At 39.5% G+C, this 23,652-nt stretch overlaps 1 protein-coding gene across 1 annotated transcript in view; it reads left to right on the top strand.

Moving 5' to 3' along the window:
* The window catches only part of TRM10 (tRNA (guanine(9)-N1)-methyltransferase-like protein), a 34,430-nt gene extending 11,228 nt beyond the window's left edge, over positions 1-23,202 (top strand). Inside the window, exon 3 of the mRNA XM_086587363.1 lies at positions 22,657-23,202. Coding sequence (XP_086443489.1) covers positions 22,657-22,854 — 198 coding nt within the window. The 3' untranslated portion in view covers positions 22,855-23,202. The remainder of the gene's footprint in view (positions 1-22,656) is intronic.
* The last annotated feature ends 450 nt before the right edge of the window (positions 23,203-23,652 follow it).

Below are 23,652 nucleotides of genomic sequence, written 5' to 3' on the forward strand. Positions count from 1 at the left end.
CCTTTGCGGGGGAGGGGGGAGGGGAGAGGGATCCAAGATTTGTTGATGGGGATCACGCCAAAATGGCACATTTATTTAGTCACGAAGGGAGCAAATTATTTAAAGTCTTTCTTAATATAACTCAATGTAGTAAAATTGCTTTCAAAATAATTTCTAAAGTATTTTGTGAAGTGAAACAACTCAAAAGAAGGAAAAATAGAAAGTGCATAGGTAAATTTGGTGGTTTTTTATGTAGGAGCTGTTTCTACCTTTGATTTAGAACTCCCTGACTTGGAACTTGGGAGCGTCGGTTTAAGCAGGGAAGGAACTAATACAGTGGGGTCTATAGGTTCAGGATTCAGATATTAAGTTGGGTAAGGGTTCTAGGAACATATGTTACTAAAACACGTAAACAAACTCATGAGGTTTAGGGCATTTCTAAGTTTTAGATTTGGCTAATATGTTGTAGTTACAATCTCCCAGTCACTTTAAACATTTCCACAAAAAATGTTTGAAATCGGAAACTTCTACCCCATCAAATGTAGTTAACATATTAAGAATTGGATACCGTGCATTTTTCACGGTAATTGGTACTATATTTGGCAAGGTTAGAAACTTTCGAATACACCAATTTTCTGTGACTATGTTTAAAATAGTTAGGAGATCATACACACAGAAAATTAACCTAATCTAAAAATTAGAAGTGCCCTACCGATTTTGAGTTTATTTATATGTGTAAATTAGCTAAGTTACATTGACACAGATTCGTGTGTTCATATGCGACATTGATACAAAATGTCTGACATGACAAAATATAAAAGCAAAAAAACGACTAAAAAAGGTATTGAACTTTACATTTTTTGAAATGTGGGGACTAATTTTTTTTTTCCGGACAAATTGGGGACCAAACGTTTTAATTTTTGCAATGTGGGGACTAGTTACACATGCCGTCTAAATTTCTCACACTATTAACTGCAGTTGGAAGGGATGGGACAACCAAATGTACCTAATAGCTTAGGCTGTGGTTGAAGGTGAAAATAAGAAGAGTTGGATGTGGGAATTATGAAACACCATGTGTGAAAATTTAGACGGCATGTGTAACTAATCCCCACATTGCAAAAATTAAAAAGTTTGGTCCCCAATTTGATTGAAAAAAATAGTTTAGTCCGCACATTGTCAAAAATTGTAAAGTTCGATACCCTTTTTAGTTGTTTTTCATATAGAAAGCTGAGGTATATTACATATAATTTGTGTCTGTGTGTTTTGCACGGACACAAATTATTGTTGGAATATGGCATGTCCATGTAACATAGTAAATTAGTAATGTATGTCCCTATAACCCATCCCTTATAGTTGAGGGGAGTCGAACTTTACATTGCGACTAGTTTTAAAGCCCCCAAAGAACGCGTGTTCTTCAAACTTAAGAATTTGAGGGGGTTCAATTGCACACCCTGGTGTCTATGTAGGTAGGGCCTCAATCTCTCCAATTCTGGTGGTGTTGTGGTCTCCCCATTGAATGTCTTTGTTTCTTTTTTTGTCCTCTGTTCTAATCTCTTGTTCTTTGTAGAATACCTCATCTTATGTTTTGTTTGTATTTGATTTACCAAAGGATGTTACTCTTTTACCGATCACAAAATAAAATAGGATAAAAGAATAAAGATATTGTGATCTCCCACTCTCTATAATCTTGCATTTGGCGAGTTAACGACAGTACTGTCCAGGAAGGTTCCGGTTAATGTACATCTCCCTGTGTTTGACCATTTTCTCCAAATCCCACACGATTCTGGAACTTAATTTTTTTTTTCTTCAACATTAATGGACTTAACATTTCCGTACTTGTGAGCGAATGTGAGAGTGGCTGGGTGCTAGTTACCCTTTGTTGACATACGGGTATACACGATCGCGAATATTTCTCTTCTTGGCTAAATCTTATCTTCAAAAATTTGGTATTGGAGGGAACACCAACAAAACTTTCCCCCTTTGGGGAAGACTCAACCACTGGAGACGCTGCTGTTGGGTTGTTGATCAGTCTCTGCTGTGTTGGGTTCTCTGAAGAGATATTCATGGCAACCTCAAGTGCTGGGACATCGAAATTGGGAACTTTACCATTCGGTTTGCTAGAGGTACTACTCAAACCGGTTCGAATAATTCGAAGGAAAGTTCTGGCATCACTGCTAATGGGAGTTCAGGTGCTCTCAAGCCAACATATGCAGAGAAAGCTAGAAATAGGATGAACCAAACGGTAGATTTTGAATCATTACCAGTTCCAAGTAAGCAAGGTGAAACACCTTCAATTCAGTTACCTGCAATTGCCGTTGAGAAGTTAGAAGCTTGTAAACATGCGTTGGTGGCAAGAATGGATATGCAGAACATCAAACTGGAAGTCATTCGACAAGAAGCAAACTCTGTTTGCAGTCTAAAAGAACAGGTAAAAATCTCACCTTTAGGCAAAGGTTACATCATTCTACGATTCTCAAATGAAGGTAACTTTAAAAGAGTTAGTGATGCAAGGACGCAATAGATTATCATGTGCACAGCACATGCATAATGCTACAGCTAGAGTTTATATTTTATTCTATTTCTATTCTTAGTTAATTAGAATTAGACTAGCTTCTATTTTAGTTTCCCAAGTTCTATTATGATTAGGATTTGTTAACTAGTTCTCTATATAAGCAGATGTAAACCTTAAGATTTTCAGACTTGATTTATTATTAGATTGAATTTATGAAATTCGTTTTTATTCATTAAACCCTAGTTTTGGGTATTTTTATACTTTGTGTATCTATTGTTTTTGCTTCCGCGACAAAGATACATCAAATTGGTATCAGATTCCAGCAACTTTCTTGGTTATTTTGCTATGGCAAATCAAGAGCGAGGTCATGGTAGACCCCCAGAGTTAATACAAGGTGAATCGGTAGAAGACTCAATTTTGGATATGCAAACGATGATGCAAACGGATGATCGTAATCGGAAAGGCAAAGCAAAAGCAATCGAAGTTGAGCAGACTTTAGAGATTGAAAAGGTAGCGACGACAACTTACTGCCCCACGACTCAATCTTGATATCGACTCGCCCAATTCCTCAAGCTCCTCACGCCCTCAACTCTGCGATTGTCGCCATCATGCACCCTCATGCCATAACTCTTCAGCTTCAACTTCCCATTCTAAAGCTGTCGATTTGGGTGTTTCTCACAACCCCACACAGCAACAATTAGACATTCGTCACAGAGAGGAATCACCTTTGACCCCATCATCTCCTATTCGAAAAGATCGGTGTCATCTTCCTCCTATTATTCCTTTTCAAGGCAAGGCCTTGGAATCTCCAATCTATTATCAACATAGAGGTGGTGATAGAAATCTCCAAGCATCATCGCCGAAGTTATAATCGACGACAAAGGTGGTTACCAACAACTCACTATCTTCAAGGTCGACATACGTCTCCTGCTCATCAGCATCGTGGTTTGACTCCATCCGGAGAAAGACGAAGAGAAACAGTGAAACCAGGAAGAGGTGTTTGCAGAGATGATGACTCTCTCACTCCTGATGGTCGGGCTCAATTAAGGGATACCCAACGGGCTTCTAACCACCCAGCCCACAGACGTTTTAAAGCACCTAATGGGTTTGGTCCAAATGCCCACCCACACAATTTGAGGCCTCCCAATCAGTATGTCAAGGGCCCAGCAACTAATAGGCGTGGCCAGCAGGATGCGCCCTACACACTTGATACGTTAGATTCTCCACCACATACACTACGAAGAAATCGCCACCAACCACGTCGGTTAGCACCAGCTTTTGATCCTCCGGACCCTTCAGATTCTCCATCTAGTCCTTCTCCACCAAGGCGTAATAACCACTATAGGCGCAATCAAAGGCTTGAGCCTCAACAAAATGTGCACCATAATGCAGGTAATTTTGATATTAATCGTTTATTGCACATTTTAGAGAAGAATCAGATGGGTGATATTAAATTAGACGTGCCTGAATTTAATAGAAAATTACAGCCTGATGCTTTTGTCGACTAGTTAAATAAGATTGAAAAAGTTTTTGATTATAAAATTTTTGAGGATCCTAAGTGTGTTAAATTAGTTGCGACTAAATTAACGGGCTATGCAACTTGTTTGGTGGGATGAACTTCAATTGACTCGTGCTAAATTGGGTTACAATAAGATTACTACATGGGATGAGATGCGCCGAGAGTTGAAAAAAGAATTTATTCCTCATGACTATGAAAGGGATTTATTCATGCGCCTCCAAAACTTGAAACAAAGGCTTCAAAGTGTGGCTGGGTATACTGAGGAGTTTCTTTTGTTGTGCACACGGGCTGATTTGTCTGAATCCGTCGATCAAAAAGTTGGGTGTTATTTGAATGGATTGCGCAAACCACTTCGAGAGGCATTAGCTTTCAAAGATGTTTATGATATGTCCGATGCTATTAAATATGCTCTCAAAGCTGAAGTTTTGCTTCGCTCATCCCCTTCAACTACTGCTAGTGCCACTTCTACCCATGTTCCTTCGTCATCCAAACCTCCTCCTACTAGAGTGGGTCCAATCACATGCTATGAGTGTAAGGAAATTAGACATGTTCATAGTGACTGTCCTAAACGCAAACGCGTGGGTTTAACACAGGATGAAGAAAATCTCACCCATCCGGAAGAAGATGTCACTGAGATTGATGGCTTTTTAACTTATGCAGATTCCGGTTGTCCCCAATTGATTGTTCACCGTTCTTTAGTTACTCCAGTTATTAAGTATGATCCTACATCATGGCTTCGTCATAATATCTTTCGTACTTGCTGCACTTCGAATGACATGTTGTGTAATGTTATCATTGATAGCGGTTCCAGTGATAATATTGTTTCTAAAGATATGGTGGACAAACTGGAACTCAAGGATTAGCCACATCCTGAACCTTACACTATTTCTTGGTTACAGGATGGTGCCACAGTCAAGGTTACTCACCGTTGTCTAGTTTCTTTCTCCATTGGTCCTAAATACAAGAATGATGTTTGGTGTTCTGTTGCACCCATGGACGCATGCCACTTGTTACTTGGTCGTCCCTGGCAGTATGATCTCTTTGTTACTCATAATGGGCGTGAGAACACTTATACTTTCACTTCTGGTGGTGAGAAAATTGTTTTGGCACCATTGACTCCATTTCGCCCACCTTCTCAGCCACGCCCACCAGTGAAACCAGGTTTTCTAGCAGACGGACGTCATTGCGGTATGTTTCTTGCTCTTATTGCGTTATTTCTTGCAAACCCTACTACTATACCACCTGTGTTTCAACCAATGCTAGATTCATATTCTGATGTTTGTACTGAGCCTGCTAATGAAGGATTGCCCCCTTTACGAGATATCCAACATACTATTGATCTTATTCCTGGAGCTCCCCTCCCTAACTTACGACATTATCGCAAGGCTCCTTCTGAACACGCCGAGTTACAGAGGCAAGTTACTAAGTTATTAGCTAAGATATTTGTCAGAGTATGTCTCCTTGTGTTGTGCCAGCTTTACTTACTCCTAAGAAAGATGGGAGTTGGAGGATGTGTGTTGATAGTAGGGCTATTAACAAAATCACTGTGAAATATTGTTTTCCCATTCCACGCCTTGAGGATATGCTTGATTCATTGCATGGTGCTAAGGTGTTTTCCAAGCTTGATTTGCGATCTGGATTTCATCACATTCGTATCCGCCTTGGAGATGAATGGAAAACTGCCTTTAAAACAAAAGACGGTTTATATGAGTGGTTGGTCATGCCCTTTGGTCTTTTTAATGCTCCTTCTACCTTCATCGCCTTTATTTCTCGGTTTTGAAGCCTTATTTGAATAAATTTTGTGTTGTCTACTTTGATGATATTTTGATTTCTGATTCTTCCGAAGTCCGAACATATCAAGCATATTGAGATTCTTTTGGGTGTTTTGCATACTGAGAAGCTTTATTTACAACTTAAGAAATGTTCTTTCATGGTTGACTCTGTGGTATTTTTGGGTTTCTTGGTTTCTGCCGATGGTATTCGTGTTGATGATTCCAAAGTCTAGGCTATTATTGAGTGGCCTGTTCCTTCTACAGTGACTCAGGTTCGTAGTTTTCATGGGTTAGCTTCTTTCTATAGAAGGTTCATTCATAATTTCAGTAGTATTATGGCTCCTTTAACTGCTTTGATGTGTGAGAAAGCTTTCAAATGGACTTTTGAAGCTAATGAGACATTTGACTTGATTAAGAAGAAGATGACTTCTGCTCCTATTTTGGTTTTGCCAGATTTCACTCAACTCTTTGAGGTAACATGTGATACTTGTAAGTACAACATTGGTGCTGTTTTGAGCCAAAATGGCAAGTCGGTTGCTTTCTATAGTGAGAAACTTACTGGTGCTAAGTTGAATTATTCTACATATGACTTGGAGTACTATGCAGTTGTCCAAGCTGTACGACATTGGCATCATTATCTTATTCATCGTGCATTCCTCATAAAGTCAGACCATGAAGCTCTTCGTTATCTTAATACTCAGAAGGATGACAATACTCGACATATCAAGTGGAACTCTTTCTTGCAGAAATATACTTTCCACTTACAGTTTCAGTCTGGAAAGGATAATCGAGTTGCTGATGTTTTGAGTCGTCGTTCACATTTCTTGGTTACTCTCCGTACCTCTTTGTTTGGTTTTGATGAGTTACGCGACTTATATGCTCAGGATGCCTATTTTGGTCCTATTCATGCCGACTGTTTAGTACATCTAGGGGTGTTCATGGGTCGGTTCTGGGTCGGTTTTTATCGGTTTCGGTTCTGGGATTATTTTTAGCGGTTCCTATCGGGTTCGGTTCTTTCGGGTTTTTTCTTATATTTTGAAAACCCAGACCTATACCCATTAATTAAGTCGGTTTCGGTTCTGGTTCCGGTTCCGGTTTCTTATCGGGTTATACATTTTTATTGCTAAAATTATTATTTTTAGTTATATAACCGATATAAAAGTTGGTTTACGGCGACTATAACACTTGTCATCGCTATTTTTGTCCTCTTATAAGAAGTAATGGTCCTAAATTCAATAATAATATTTAAAAGTTATCTAAAAATTTTAAATACATTCTCATACATTATCATACATTATACGCATGTGTATATTTTAAATCGAACATGTATATTATACTATACGTAATGCGTCATATATAAAATAAATACCACATGTACCACAATTGTTAGTTAGCATTGCATGTATTCGTTATCTAATATATATACATATAATATATTAAACACGTACACGTTCATGCATTAGTTAATATAGACAGTGCATTAGTTAATTCATAGTATACGACTATACGTGTAGACATAGACACGTAAACATTATTATTAATATTTATAATACACATATTTAATGTAAAATTATAAAAGATGCATTTAATAACACACATTTACTATTATGCTAAATGTTATATGTATTTAGTATAATTTTACACTTAACAAATATAGACTATATATAATAATAATGTTTGGGTTTGTCTTTATTTAGCATAATATAATACTAAATTCTATATATCAAAATCAAACTAATCGGTTCTGGTTCCGGTTCCGATTTGGGTATCCATCGGTTTTTTACTATTTGGTTCTAACGGTTTCGGTTTTTTATCGGGTCGGTTCTTGAAGACCCACTTTAAATGGGTCTAACATTTTAGGACCCAGACCCGTTATAAATGGTTCCGGTTCCGGTTCCAGTTCGGGTAATTGGGTACCCATGCACACCCCTAAGTACATCATGGTGTATCTGGTGAATTTTTTCTCCATGATGGTTTCATATTTCGGGGTTCATAGCTTTGTATTCCTGTTTCTTCCCTCCGTGATCAGATTATGATTGAAATGCATGTTGGGGGGTTGAGTGGTCACTTTGGGATCATAACGACCATTGCCTCTATTAGGGAGAAGTACTTTTGGCCTACTATGCGTAGAGATATTAACCGGTTTATTGAGCGATGTTATGTGTGCTAGACAGCGAAAGGTAAGCACACTAATGCTGGTTTGTATACTCCACTTCCGATTCCCGACAAACCTTAGGTTGATGTCTCTATGGATTTTGTGTTGGGTTTATCACGTTCTACACACGGAAAGGATTCTATTTTTGTGGTTGTGGATCGTTTCTCCAAGATGGCTCATTTCATTCCATGCACTCGCATTTACGTGATTCGCACGTGTTGCTCATTTATATTTTCGTGAGATAGTTCGTTTTGCATGGTTTACCTCGCGACTATCACTTCCCGACGAGAGATGTCAAGTTTACTAGCTATTTTGGAAAACATTATGGAAGCTTTTTAAGAGTAAGCTCTAATTTTCTACAGCTTTCCACCCACAGACTGATGGGCAGACTGAGGTTGTAAATCGTAGTTTGGGTGACCTATTGAGGTGTTTGATTGATGATAATCCCAAATCTTGGGAGTTTGTTCTAGCACAAGTAGAATTTGCTTATAATAACTCTGTCAACCGTTCTACAGGCCTTTCTCCTTTCATGATTGTAACTGAAATGACTTCTCTTACTGTTCTTGATCTTGCTCTTATTCCATCGACTGTTCCCGTTTGTGCATCTGCAAAGGAATTTGCTTCCCGGATTACCTTATTCATGAGGATGTCAAGAAGCGTTTCGAGAAATCTTATGCCATGTACAAGACTAATGCAGACAAACACAAGCGCTTGGTGACTTTCGAGGTTGGTGATTTGGTGATGGTTTATTTGAGAAAAGAAAGTTGGCCATCTCACAAGTTAATGATGCGACGATTTGGCCCATTTCCCATTGTCGCCCGTCGTGAAGAGAATGTTTATGAATTGGAACTCTCTCCCGAGATGCGTATATCTCGCACTCATAATGTAGCGGATCTCACTCCTTTTGTTGGCGATAGTATTCCACCTATTCCCCTACCTGTAGATCATAGTGTTGTTCCTGCTACTGCTACAGATCGGATTGAAACTGTCATTGATGTTTCTACTACTACGACTCGCCAGGGTACTTATGATCGTTATTTGGTGAAGTGGTATGACCGTCCATTCTCAGAAAATTCATGGATTTTCGATCTTTGCATTTCAACTCATGGATCCTACTTTCTACCAGAAGTACAAGGACTTAATCTCGGGGACGAGCTCTTCTCAAGATGGGGGGATTGATGCGAGGACGCAATAGATTATCATGTGCACAACACATGCATAATGCTATAGCTAGAGTTTATTTTTTATTCTATTTCTATTTTAAATCCTTAGTTAATTAGAATTAGACTAGCTTCTATTTTAGTTTCCCAAGTTCTATTATGATTAGGATTTGTTAACTAGTTCTCTATATAAGTAGAGATGTAAACCTTAAGATTTTCAGACTTGATTTATTATTAGATTGAATTTATGAAATTCGTTTTTATTCATTAAACCCTAGTTTTGGGTATTTTTATACATTGTGTATCTATTGTTCTTGCTTCCGTGACAAAGATACATCAGTTACCTTTGGGGGTCCTTGTTACCTAGGGAAGCAGATACTAAGATTGTCTAATTGGTCATGAATTTATGTATTGAAACGCATAGACAGTCTACTACACTCATTTGGGTTAAATTTCCTGGTCTCACTGTTGAGTATTGGGAAGTTGAGAATTTAATGGCTATGGCGCGTACTCTCGGAGACTGGGACATCCATATAGAGTTGATGAAAACTCGTTGGACAAAGATAATGGGTACTATGCAAGTGTGTTAGTAGATATCGACCTCTCAAAACCAATCCCAGATAAGATCTTGGTTGAAGCAAGGCCCAAAATATCGTCAAGATATCCGAGATATCGTCAAGATATCCTAGATATCTTCGATATATCTCGTTTTTTGGATACACCGAAATGGAAATATCCGATATATCTCAACCAAATATTGAATCTGTTTTTTTCCAATATATTTCACAATTTTGATATAACGATATATATCGACCGATATATACGATATATCCTATATAAATTGTTGATTTTGACCGATATATTGACAATATTTCCGATATAATTGACGATATTTCCGATATATCGACATACAAAACAAAATTTTGACTGGTCAACAAAAAAATGGATATCTATGATATTTCCGATATATCTCGGTTTTTGGATACATCGAGATATTCACCGAATTCGATATTTTGGTCCTTGGGTTGAAGTGGGGGATAATTATGAATTCTTGCAAGACATTCAATAAGGAAAATTGCTCAAATTTTGTAATCACTGCAAAATCATAGGCCATCTCGTAACTGAATGTTGACAGTTGCAGAAGGACTTGAGCTCAGTTCCTACTGCAGAAAGTCCGAATGGGAAGGAGATGGCGACAGAAATAGTGGACCAAACGGAACTGTCAAAGCGGCAAAAGAAACGATGGAGGCAAAAGAACAAGCAAATGGAAAGTGGATTTGTCAAGTGTCAGGCAGAAACTACCAGTGAGGTGATTAATGTAATTGAGGATACACAAGAGGCAGAAACTCTAATAGATAGTACTCAGCAAATTGAAGCTAACCAAGAGACTACAGTGGTCGTAGCTGAAGGAGTTGAGACATCAAGAACTGAGCAAGCAGTTAATGTAGCAATGCAGACATTGATTGAAGAAGCGACAGACTTAGTTATGATGGATACTGAATCAGATAAGGATGCTGGAATAGATTGTGACACTAATGATGTTGAGGGGTTATAATTGGGTAGTAATGAAGGGATCTATACAGATGGTGCCATTGACGTCGACCTCGATGAAGACAATGAAGTGTACCTTGATGTTGAAGATAGTTTCTTGGTAGTCAGTGAAAATACCAATGCAATTGTGCCTTTTAGTTATAGTATTAATGTCGTGGTGTCAGAAAATACAGAGAAAACACAAGAAGAAATAGTGGAAGCCAGTGAGTTGCCTAGCAAGGAATTGGCTGTAGAAGTTACTAGCAATGAGACAGAAGATGGTATAAGTTTAACCAAGGACTTGCTCTGCAATGAAGAGATGTACATGATATCTAAAGACAATGAACAAGGTGTATGTGAGATTAATCCTGAAGGCGGTTTTGAAATTGTGTTACATGGTTCTGAGCATATCCAAGTTGCTGACCCTGTTATACAGGTGACATCCCCAGGAAAAGATAATATGATAGCAAATGCTATAAGAGTTGCAGCTCTATGTGCTGAAGCAGGAAGTGATGCTGGTTTCACTATTGTGAAAAAAAAGAGAGAGAACTACATAGAAGGTGAATGGGAAAGTACAAGGTGATGGTACTTCTTCCGTTGCTCAAGTAGCAGCCCCAGTAGTTGGTTCCACGCCAAACACTAGGGCTCGGCAAAAGGTAACTCTTCCCCCAACTGGTTCTAAATGAGGATCATCTATTTGGAACATGAGGGGTGTGAAGAAAGAGAAATCAGTTACCAGGCTTCAGGACTATGTCAAGTCCTTTTGTCCAGATTTAGTGTGTATAGCGGAGCCCCTCATTAGGCCTAGTAGTTCTGGTGTTGTCTGTCTGGGTCTAGATAACATTGATTGTTCTTTTCTACATAATGACCTACCCCATAGAAAGGGTAACTTGTGGGTTCTGTTGAAGAGTGGCATCAGTGTGAATGTAGCATCGATTTCTCTGCAGCAAAATTTTAGTTTGGGTGGATGGAAATCTTGTGACTTTTGTACATGTGAATTGTCTTAGTCGAAGGAAGAGAGCTATGGGCAGAAATGTGCAACCTGTACACGACCCTACCTTAGTTAACTATAGGTGACTTTAATGTTATACTCAGGCTTGATGAAAAGAAAGGTGGAAGGTCTCCGCTTAGAATTTCTATCGATGGGTTTTACTCTGCCATCAATACTTGTCATCTACATGAAAGCAGTTACTAAGGTGTTAAGTTCTCCTGGTGTAATAACCAACAAGGAAGGTTTAGAATACTTTGTCAGCTAGATAGAGCCTTTTCTTAATCAAGCATGGGAGGACAAATACAGAGGTTGGTCCTACAAGGTTGGTGGTAGATATAGTTCTGACTACTCCCCCATTTTGGGAATGCACTCTTCAATTCCGAAACCTCCAAATGCCCCGTTTAGATTTAATAAGATGTGGATTGGTCATGACACTTTCAAGGCTATGGTGAAGGCTAGTTGGGCAGGAATGATTGTTGGTACTCCTATTTTGAGATTCTCCCAAAAACTGAAAAGACTGAAAGCGGAATATCAAGGTGTGGAATTACCAAGTATTTGGAAATGTGGACAATCAGGTGAATGAGTTACAGTTCGAGTTTGAGGTTTGTCAGTTAGTAGCAGATGCAAGCCCTGAAGATGAACAATTGCAAGAGGAACTGGCAGTTAAAGAGAGAAGGCTTCTTAATGCAGAATCCAATAGAGCATGTTTATTGAAGCAGAAGTTCTTGTTAACGTTCAAATATTCTAAGCCTCCAGATAAATTCATCAACATTTAGTTTCTCAGTGACTTGTATATGAAAGATATCAAGCACATAGGACTTTAGAATATTTTACATGAAAAAAGGGAATTCTGAGAAAGTGAGTAACAGCAAGGCAGACTCTTCAAAACTGAAAGGCAGCCAAAGCTAACTCTAGATGGCAGAAGACGGAAAGAGTAAATGAGAACGTAGAGTTTTATCAAAGTTTGGGTCGCTCTCACGGGTTTGTATTTTACAAAAAAAGGAGTGTTCTTTGTCTTATGTTATACTGAGGTTAGATTGATGTATTGGCAGCTCTTATGATGAGAATTGTGTTCCTATGGCAGCTCTAGTCATGCTCCGAATTTAACGGTCAGGCAATCAGCACATAATAATATGTTAATGTCTCCACTTAAGAAAATGGTAATGGACGCACGTCTTAAGAAAATAGTCTCGATTGAATGGAAGACCTTTGAGTTCATGAAAAACAATGCGAGGACGATCACAGTTGTCGAGAGGGCTAGGGGTTTCTCAACCAAGGTTGAAATTTTAATAGTTTCTGGTAAGTGGATTGCTGACAAGCTTGCGACTTTTGATAATAAGGAAGTTAAAGTGGGTATTGTGGGAAAGAAGAGGTTTGATGATACTGATATACTGCTCGAGATCAAGAACAACAGATCTGGCTTATTCATATCTTTACTTTTCATTTCGAAAAGGGGTGATTACAATCTGCTGTCCGGTAGGGGAGAGGAACTTTGGCTTGTCAACATTCAAAGAAGCATTACTCTTTTTTTGTAGATCCGCTCCAATCCTGGTTACTCACCAAATACCAACAACTGGCGTGTTACTACAGAATGTTGGAGGTGCAGCAAGAGTGGTGGTGAAACATGGGTATGCAGATCGTGCCGATAGACCCAGAAATTCTGCATTAATGGTGGAGTCTAGGAGGACCAACATCAACTGGTCGAAAAGTCCTGAGCTATTGAAAGACATCTTCAATCTGCATAAACTTCCTCAGTTGACATGCGTTAATAGTCGCAAAGCTATGATGGAGCTGTCCACCATAGAGGAAGTTGAGAGATTGCTCAATGCCCACACGGATTGAGTATCAACAGGCTAAACTCAGTCTTCGAAGGTGGAGACCGGCATCTGAAACGATTGATCCGTCGTGGCTGCACAAGCGTAAACGATGGATTGAGTTTCTCGGAATCCCATTGCATCTATGGTCCTTAGAAGTCTTCAGAAAACTGTGTTCCAGCTTTGGGAGGTTTTACAAGGTCAAGGAAGAGATTGGAGACTATAGAGAAGTCTGTCGTGTTAAGATCTTAGTAGATGATTGCGATCTGCTTAAGATTCCTAACATTCTACCGTTGATTGATGAAGGTATTACTTATCCCGATCGTCTTTGCCGAAATTGATGATCTTCACTTTGGGAAATTAGTTGTTGAAGGAGACGAGTTGCATCCTGGGTCGACTCAAGAGACACAGACTCATTCCTATGCTGAGGTGGCCACTAATGGTAGAGAGTCAGATTAATAGAAACCCACGGGAGCATTGTATCAGTAGGTTGGGGGTTCAAACTGACACACACCGAGCAATTCAAAATTCAAATTCACGTGGAAGTAGAATTGATGAAAGACGCTCGCATAGACAAGCCCATAATGGTTTCGAAGAGGAGATGCAAGGGTTCAGAAGACAGGCCCAAGGAGATTTAGGTTCTGTTGGACCTTTTGTTACAAGTCCTAATGGACTCTATGTTCCAGATACATTTTCTGGAGTTACAGGTCGGGTTTGTAGTGGGCCTAATCTTAATATAGCCCAGACTTCACCATCACCAACCCAGTTTCGCGTGCGAAGTCTCATTGTTTGCACTGCTAATAAATCAGCCAGGGATGATACGAATGTTGAAGGCAAGGGTGTAGATGGGAACAGAATAGTAGAGGATGATGATGGGAGTTGGGGATCGGCTTCTTCTTCATCCTCAGGAGAGGTGGAGGAAGAGAACTCTGAAGATGAAGAGTTGCTTATCGACTCTTTACTGAACCAAAATGAAACAAATAGTTCGGATAATGTCTCTTGAGTTAATGAGACACAATTATTTGAGAATTGGGTTGCTGACACCGTCATTCCTTTGGGTACAAGTTGGGAGTCACTACAGGCAGCAAAGGTGCAGGGGATCTGTTGAAAACCATCAACAGTAGGGCTGAGATGGAATTGCAGATTCTAAAAACGAATACAGAGGTTATTGAGAAGGGAAAATCGGTTTCTAATGTCGACTAACATCATGACATGGAACATGAGGGGATCTATGAACAAAGAAAAAGCTCGCAGATTAAGAAGGCTTATTTGTAAGCATAGACCGATGATTGTGGCATTGCAAGAAACAAAAAAGGAAGTATGTAATGAGAAATTTATCACGCATCTTTGGGGGAGAAGTGCGCATGCATGGGATTTTATCCCTTCTATCGGGATATCCGGAAGATCGGGGACGATTAGTGATATGGGATACGATAGAGTGACATGCGGGAGGATACTCTCAAAGGGGCTTTCTCTTTATCACTCATTTGTCTATCTAATGTAATGGGGTTAAAATGGGTGTTCACAAGTGTATATGGGCCAGTTGATGCAGCAGATAAGGAGCAATTTTGGAAAGAACTAGCTGATGTAAATGGTTTGTGGGATTTGCCATGGTGTATAGGAGGGGATTTTAATAGTATAAGATTCACAGAAGAAAGGAGAAATGGCTACAGAATCTCATGTCTGAATTTATTGACAGTTTTGGTTTGATGGACTTCACTCTGTCAGGAGCTAAATACACATTCTCGAATCACCATGAACGTCCCAAGATGAGCAGAATTGATAGGTTCTTGGTGAGTTCGTCGTGGATTGAGCATTTTTATGAGCATGAGGAGCAAACATTGGGGTATAATCTTTCTGATCATCGTGTTATTCTCTTGGAAAAATGTCATGCTGAAGGAGGTTCTCGTCCCTTTAAATTCGAATTAATGTGGCTGGAAAAGCGAGAAATTGTTGGGTGAATGGAGGGATGGTGGAATGAGACTGATAGTTGTGGGAAGCCGGGGTTCGTCTTTAATAAGAAGCTTAAGCATTTGAAACTCAAATTGCAAGAATGGAATAGGGATAAGCTCGGTAGAATTGATCTGAAAATTAAGGAATGTCATAAAATATTGGGCGAGCTGGAACAAAAAGAGAAACAAATGGATCTCTCTAACCAGGAACTAGTTCTTAAAGATGAAACAAACAAGATGTTGGAACAACAGCTGAACAAGGAAGAAACTTATTGGTTTTCAAGGGCAAAGACTAAATGGAACAAGGAAGGGGAGAGGTGCACAGGCTATTTCCATCGGATTGCTAATGCTCGTTTTCATAGCAATTCGATTACAAAATTAAAAATTGATGGGCCGATGGGTTAAAGATCAGGTGGTAATGAAAAAGCACATTGTTGATTATTATTCCAGCCTATACAAAGAGGAATGTTTGGACAGGCCTACTCTTGATGGGCTAGAGTTACCGTGTATAGAGGAGGAACTTGCAGTATGGATGGAGAGGAACTTTGAGGAAGATGAAGTCAAAAGGGCTCTCGACTCTTTAGCAGGTGAAAAATCTCCTGGACCGATGGATTTGCAATGATAGTGTACAAAAGTTGCTGGCACTTTATGAAAGATTCTGTCATGGAGGTGGTCCGTGAACTGCAGGAAAACTCATTTATTAACTAGAGATTCAATTCTACTTTTATCACATTGGTTCCGAAAGTGGATGGGGCAGCTACAGTGGTGGAATACAGACCTATCAGCTAACTAGGTGGAGTGTATAAGATCATAGCTAAAGTGTTAACACTTCGGCTTAAGACTGTGATGCACAAACTGGTTGGGGCATATCAAGGATCATCTTTAGAGGGACGACAAATTCAAGATGAGGTTTTGATGGCAAATAAACTTATTGATGCCCGTCGAAGGAATGGTGATCCTGGACTGATTTGTAAGATTGATTTTACGAAAGCATTTGACAGTGTAAGTTGGTCCTTCATTGACTATTTGTTAGGTAGATATGGTTTTGGAATTAAATGGAGACGGTGGATCAAAGCATGTTTATCTACAACACATTTTTCAGTCCTGGTCAATGGCAGCCCAGAAGGATTCTTCACTAGCACAAAGGGCCAGCGACAGGGAGATCCTCTATCCCCATTGTTGTTCGTACTTGTTGCGGAGTCACTAAGAAGGATGGTATTCAAAGCTCAAGACAATGGTATGATTAGTGGGTTCAGAGCTTCAGCTACAAGTCCGGGTATTCCCATACTCCAATACGCAGACGATACTATTTTCTTTTTTGATGCTAGAGAAGACCAAGTGCTCAATTTAAAGGCTATCCTTATGTGGTTTGACGCGGTCTCAAGGTTGCATGTTAATCTGAGTAAGACTAACCTATATGGAGTGAATGACATCCCCAATTTAGATGCATTTGCCATGGTTTGGGCTGTAGGACTGGTTCATTACCATCATCATATCTCGGGTTACCGTTAGCTGCTGGGTATAAGGCCAAAAGTATGTGGAACCCAGTCATTGAAAGATGCAGAAAAAGATTAGCTATTTGGAAGCGCAAATATTTGTCAAAAGGAGGTAGGATTATCCTTATCAAGTCCACACTTGCTAGTATGCCCATATACTTTCTTTCTTTACTCATTATTCCAGTATCGGTGGCTGAATTACTTGAAAAAATGATGAGAGACTTTCTTTGGGGTATGACAAATGAAGTGCAATGTTATAATTTGATATCTTGGGAAAGAGTATGCCTTCCAAAACAGTGTGGTGGACTTGGTTTTAGACGTATTCGAGATGTGAATGCCTCTTTGCTTTCTAAGTGGATTTGGTGTTTCGGTAGTGAAGAAGGGGGGTTGTGGAAAGATGTGATCAGGGATAAATATGGTGTTGTCGGAACAGGATGGGTCACTAAAAAAGTCAGCCACCCACATGGATGCAGTCTTTGGAAAGGAATCATGAACCATAAAGACATGGCGGAGAGAGAGTTAAGTTTCAAGCTTGGAAACGGAGAAAGAATTATGTTCTGGGACGATAAGTGATGCTCGCAAAGGCCTCTAAAAGAACGTTTCAAAGATTTGTGTGTCATTTCTAGTAACAAGTCTGGGACTGTTCAGCAGCATGTTATATGGGATAATGGTGTACAGTCGTGGGATCTGAAATTTAGAAGGAATTTGTTCGATAGAGAGCTACTACAGATCTGTGAGTTTCTGGATTTGCTTGCTACTCAAAGGGTCAATGAAGATCATGACAAATGGAAGTGGTTAGGGAAGGTGCAACCATTTACTCCGAAGTCAATGTATGAGTTGATCGAGGAAAAGAGGATACAAGCTTTGCAATTGGGAGGCCTTAATTTTTCATATAGCAAAGTTTGGAATAATAGAGTGCCAACCAAAGTCTCATTCTTTGTTTGGGCTTTATGTTGGGGGAGGACCTTGACGTGCGATAATCTTCGAAAGAGAGGCAAAATCCTAGTTAACAGGTGTGTCATGTGTACTAAGGAGGAGGAAACCATTCAGCACTTGTTCATGGATTGTGAAATTACACAAATAATATGGGATTATTTCATGCATTCTCTTAAGTGTAGTGGTGACGCATCACAAGGTTTGATGGGGCAGTTCAACTGCAAGCCAGATGGTAGAATCTCCACTATCGGTCGGATATTGGCAAAGGTTATAGCTCACGCAGTTACATGGTCCATATGGTTGGAACGCAATCGTCGAACTTTCGATGATGAGTCTAGGAATGTCCAACAGCTTATTGTCAAATGTAAAACTCTTATGTGGGCATGGGTGTCTTTCTTACCTAGTGTTTGAGGTTTGAAATTGGAAGACTTCATTTTTAGATGGGAGTCTGTGATTGAGGGGTAGCATTTATATGTACTTCTAGCAGTGTGAATCTCTCACACTACATCTTCATTATTATTAATATAAAATATTGTTTTGCTGATCAAAAAAAAAAAAAAAAGAGTTGGTCTATAGATATTAAAGAAGATAGTCATAACACTGCTTACTTTCATAAGTTGTGTCAGATCAGACAACAAACACAATATTGTGGAAGTGAAAAATGAAGCTAGAGATTTAATCACTAAGGCTGAGTCCAATGGCTCCGCATCCCCACAAAAGTGGTGTGATTTGTGGCGGTTTATACTCTCCATCCGTATATTACTCTCCATAAATAGAGAGTATTTTTTAGGAATGCGGAGCGCATTCTACGTGAGTTGAAATAACGTAAAATGAAACAAATCCAAATAGTGCCAGTTGAAGGGGCGAATAAAGTAAAATAGAATTTCATTTGGCGCCATTTGAATTGGAGTCATTTGACACTTTTGTCTTTTGCGTCATTTGGCGCCATTTGAATTGGAGTCATTTGGCACTTTTGTCTTTTGCGACATTTGGGTTTCTATTCTGCGCAACTTGAAGAGGCGTCGAATGCTTTTTATTATTATTATTTTTTTTTTCATTGTGCGCTGGTTGAAGTGGCGTTGAAAAAAAATGTGTTTCAAACTACGCCAGTTAAAGTGGTGTAGTATTTTTCACACCATTGAATAACCAAAACCTACTCTCTATCCTTATAACACTGTTTTTTTTAGGAATAGGGATGGGGAGTTGATAACTATTGGACCTAGCCTAAGCAAGGTGATATCGAAGAGCACTTTGTCAAATATTTTGAGGAGAGGTTTGTTGACATATATGAACTTCTAATGTATTAATAGAATTGACCATTCACATAAGTTCGAGCTTATGGAGAAATTGGCAATTTAACATGGTATCAGAGCCACTGGTTTCTGAGAGGTCTCAGGTTCAACTCCTACTAGGTGAAGATGTCCAGTCCTTCTACCTGTGTATTTCCATCGTGTCCCGCTGAGGGGGAGTGTTGACATATATGAGCCTCTAATGTATTAATAGAATTGACCCTTCACATAAATTCGAGCTTATGGAGAAATTGGCAATTTAACAAGGTTCACAACCAGTCCTACTCAAAATAACGACTCTCTCATGAGTCTCATTCCTGCACTTGTAACAGATGGAGACGATGATATGTTGTGTAAAATTTATGATGAAGCTGAGATTAATAACCGTGGTGCAGTCTATGAAAGCTGACAGCTCTCTTGGTCCAGACGGGTTTCAAGGTTGCTTTTATCACAGTTGTTGGGAGATCATCAAGTCAGATTTATGTAAGGCTGTCAGATTAATAACAGTTTTATCGCCCTTGTTCCCAAAGATAGAAATGCGTGTAATGCCCCCCAGTTTCCGCCTATATGCATTGTCCAAACTTATGTAATTGAGATGAAAGCAAATTGTGTGCAAATTAGTCTCTAAAGAGCAATCAGGGTTCATTCAAGGAAGATCAGTTCAAGCAAGCATCGGAATGGCTTCTGAGATGATTAATGCAATGCACAACAGGAAATCTGGTGGATCTCTTGGCATCAAAATGGATATTTCACAAGCATGTGATACACTTAGCTGGGAGTTCTTCGTAGAGGTGCTTAGAAGATTTGGGTTCGATCAGAAATGGATGTGCTGGGGTCAGGAACTGCTCAAGACTACAAAATTTTCATTTCTAGTAAATGGTTGTCCCTGTGGTTTCATATCCCCTTGTCTCCTTTACTCTTTGCTCTGGCAAAGGATACTTTAAGTATGGGTATTAATCACTTAATGGATCTGAGATTGATTAAGGCTTTATGCACTGCCAAAGGGTTTCCTAGCCCTTCACATCTCCTATTTGCAGACGATATATATATCTTTTTCATGAAGGGTGAGCTCAAGGATATTGAATGTGTTTCAGAACTCCTTGAGGTGTATCAACTTGCAGCTGGTCAGGCTATTAATAAAAGGAAGAGTAAACTTTTCTTTGGTGGTATGAATACTGCTAGAAGAAGACAAATATCACTTGAGCTGAACATACAAGAAGGTGAACTTCCAGAAAAGTACCTAGGCATTCCTCTAGTGCAAGGTAAGGTGAAGTCAATGGTGATAGCTGGACTTGTAGACAAGATCAAAAGCAGAATCAGCTCATGGAGAGAGAAACTCTGTCTTTTCATGGTAGAGCAACTCTCATTAAATCTGTACTCACTAGTATTCCTGTATACAACATGAGTATATATATAAATGGCCTACAATCACAATCAAGCAAGCAGAGACAATTCTAAAAAAAAATCTCTGGACCGGAAATCCTTCTACTAGTAGGGATGTTACTACATCGTGGGAAAAAGTGTGTAAACCATATGAAGAAGGGGGTCTTGGAATTAGAAGATTGAAGGAGATCAACCTAGCACTTCTTATGAAAAATGCATGGCATATCCTTACTGCAGAAGATGACTTTGCAAGATACATGAGAAATAAATATTTCACTAGGGATGGTGAGATGATTAATTATTATTTGAAGTCCTCCATATGGTATGGGATTAAATGGGCTATGAAGGAATTGCTACCTAGATGTCAGTGGATCATTGGCGATGGCAGCAAAGTTGACCTTTGGAGAAATGGTTGGATCAGTCCTGCGTCTCTCAAACAAGCTTTAAACATCTCTGATATGGAGCTGAAAGGATGTAGAGCCAAAGTGTCTGACCTTATCTCTAATGGGAATTGGGAAATACCGGAAACTATCAAGGAGGTGATTGAGCTTGCAGGGTTGAATGCAATATCTCTCCCTGAACCGGATGAGACTAAAGAAGGCCACTTAGTTTGGACTGTTGATTTGAGGGGTGAGTTCACTGTCAGGTCAGCATTCGAAGAAATCAGAGTGAAGAGAGACAAGAAGAGTTGGCATGCAAATATTTGGAACTCTCATGTACCAGTCAAGGCTGCAGCCACGGCATGGAAGCTCTTAACTAACGCAGCAGCAGTAGATGACAGCATTTAGAAGAAAGGAGTTCATTTAGCATCAAGACGCTATGTATGTACGACTCATGATGAAACTCTGAAACACTGAAACACTTGCTATGGGAATGTGAGCGCGCACAGAAACTTTGGAAGTGGCCGAGTATGAAAGTTGGCATGAGAGTCCAATGCACATCCTTTCTAGAAGCCCAGTAAGCAGCAAAGTTTAGAAGCCCATTGATTAAACAATTATGGGATTCAGCATTAGTTGCGACTATGGTAACTCTTTGGGGCCATAGAAATTTGATACTCCACGAAGACAAGACCATCAACTTCCCTCTTTACAGGGACGATTAGAAGAATGATTAGAGCTGCTGCGGTTCTTCTAATAGGTCATTCTTTTCATTAAATGGCTGATTTACATGTGATGAACTCTTGGAATCTGAAGGTACTTTTGCCTAAAGCTCCTAGAATTAGGAAATGTTGATGGACGCCTCCTCCTGTCGACACAGTCAAGATTAATTGTGATGGGTCTGCACTGGGGAATCCTGGGCCTGCTGGTATTGGTTCTACTTTTAGAGTTGCTTCAGGAGATTTTCTTCTGGTGATGTGGAGAAAAATTGGAGTCAATACAAACTACATGGCCAAATGCCTAGCTATTGTAGAGAGTCTGGAGATAGCAGTCCAAAGAAATTAGGTAAATGTTTGGGTAGAGTCTGACTCGGTGGCAGCGGTGTCTGCCTTTGGTTCGGGCAAACTTCCTTGGCAGATAAAGAATAGATGGAAGAAGTGTATCTCGGCAGTGCGACAGTTCATGGTCACTTCAACCTGGAGAGAAGCCAATTTCTCTGCAGATCAAGCGGCCAAGACTGCAATGGATATGCCTTCTGAGACCCCTTTCTTGTAATATGGTAAGCCCCCATGGTTACTTAAATGGGAGGCTTCCACAAGTACGTAATTTAGATTTGACTGAGATGGGTTAGGCACTTAGGCATTGGATGAGTGTTGGGTTGGAGGCCTTCCTAGTAGGGTTGCAACTTTATTTACTCAATGTCCTAATCACAGGGAAAGGCTCATGCCGTGACCCTGGTTTTTTCCTTTCTTTATTTTACAATTATACTTGTTTGTAATTCCTTCCCTTTTTCCCATTCCTTATACAAAATCTTAGCTCACTTAGCAAAAAAAAAGTGATTGCGAAGACAAAATTTGCTAGATTCTCATCTCTTTTATGCTTTGTAAGAAGCGACACTAGACAGGTGATTCCTCTTAATAGATGCATAATGGTTGAAGTGTTTTTTATAATTAAAACAGTTTGGTTTTCTATTTGTAACTGATTTTCTTCCCTGTCATTACCAATATGTGCACAATATACATTGTGGTCTCGTTCATGACTGAAATGCTATTATTTGATTGAGCTAATCAGGTCCTCACTGTGAACCAAGTGGTCGAGATACTACTCCGGTTTTTGGAAACAAGAGACTGGAAAACTTCATTCTTTCAGGTGATTCCTCAGAGAAAAAGATGTGAAGCTGAGGTGGATGTACAAGACACAGAAGACGTTGACATTGAACCGAAAAAGAAGTGCACCGAGCGATCCTCTTATGCTGAGACGGAAGTATAAGAAGGCAGTGATGTCGAAACGAAAAAGAAGCCTGAACAACCCTCTTATGCTGAGGGGAATTCACCGACTTGAGCCTGCTTATTTGTTTCGATGAAGAAGAATTTCTGATATTTGTAGTTTCCTACTTGCCCTGATTGTGATCATATTGGTGAATTATACAATATCCATCAATGCATAAGGTTTCTCGACATATTTTGGCTTTACTTCAAGATGGCTGAAACATTGATCGGTTTATCCAAGGTGGGATAGTTGTGTTTGACATTAACAGGAACAGTGCTGTGTACCACACTGGCAAGTATGTGAATAAGGAAAATCTACAGTAAGAAAATCAGTAGATTTGGTAGCTCATATATTTTGCCTACTCATAGGCAGTTGATCAAAATACTCGGAAGATTCCTTAAATCCAATTGTAGCTGTAGCATAAAAATGTATAAGACTACCAATGTATCTCATTAGGTTGCCATCAAGAGGCCTCTTAGTAGGTAACAACCTAAGCTTAAGAATTACCATGTGGCAATCCAATTTAACTGCTGGCATAGCTAGCTGTGGAATCTTAACAAAATTCTCATTTTGTTACTTGTTGAGCAGAAGTTCGCAACCTAATCATGTATGATGGAATCATCAAAGATTTGATCTATTAATTTATGTCTTGACAAACAGAATCAACTACAGAATGGTAGTCATCTTGGAATTAAAAATGTTAGTCATGTATGCAGAGGAGAGGTGGCGCTATAGGTGGTTTACTAATGAGATATGACTGGGGCGTAAAACTGGATAGACACAGATGTGCACGGTAGA

The sequence above is a fragment of the Coptis chinensis genome, unplaced genomic scaffold (genome assembly GCF_015680905.1).
Source record: "Coptis chinensis isolate HL-2020 unplaced genomic scaffold, ASM1568090v1 utg2425_pilon_pilon, whole genome shotgun sequence".
Taxonomy (NCBI): Eukaryota; Viridiplantae; Streptophyta; class Magnoliopsida; order Ranunculales; family Ranunculaceae; genus Coptis; species Coptis chinensis.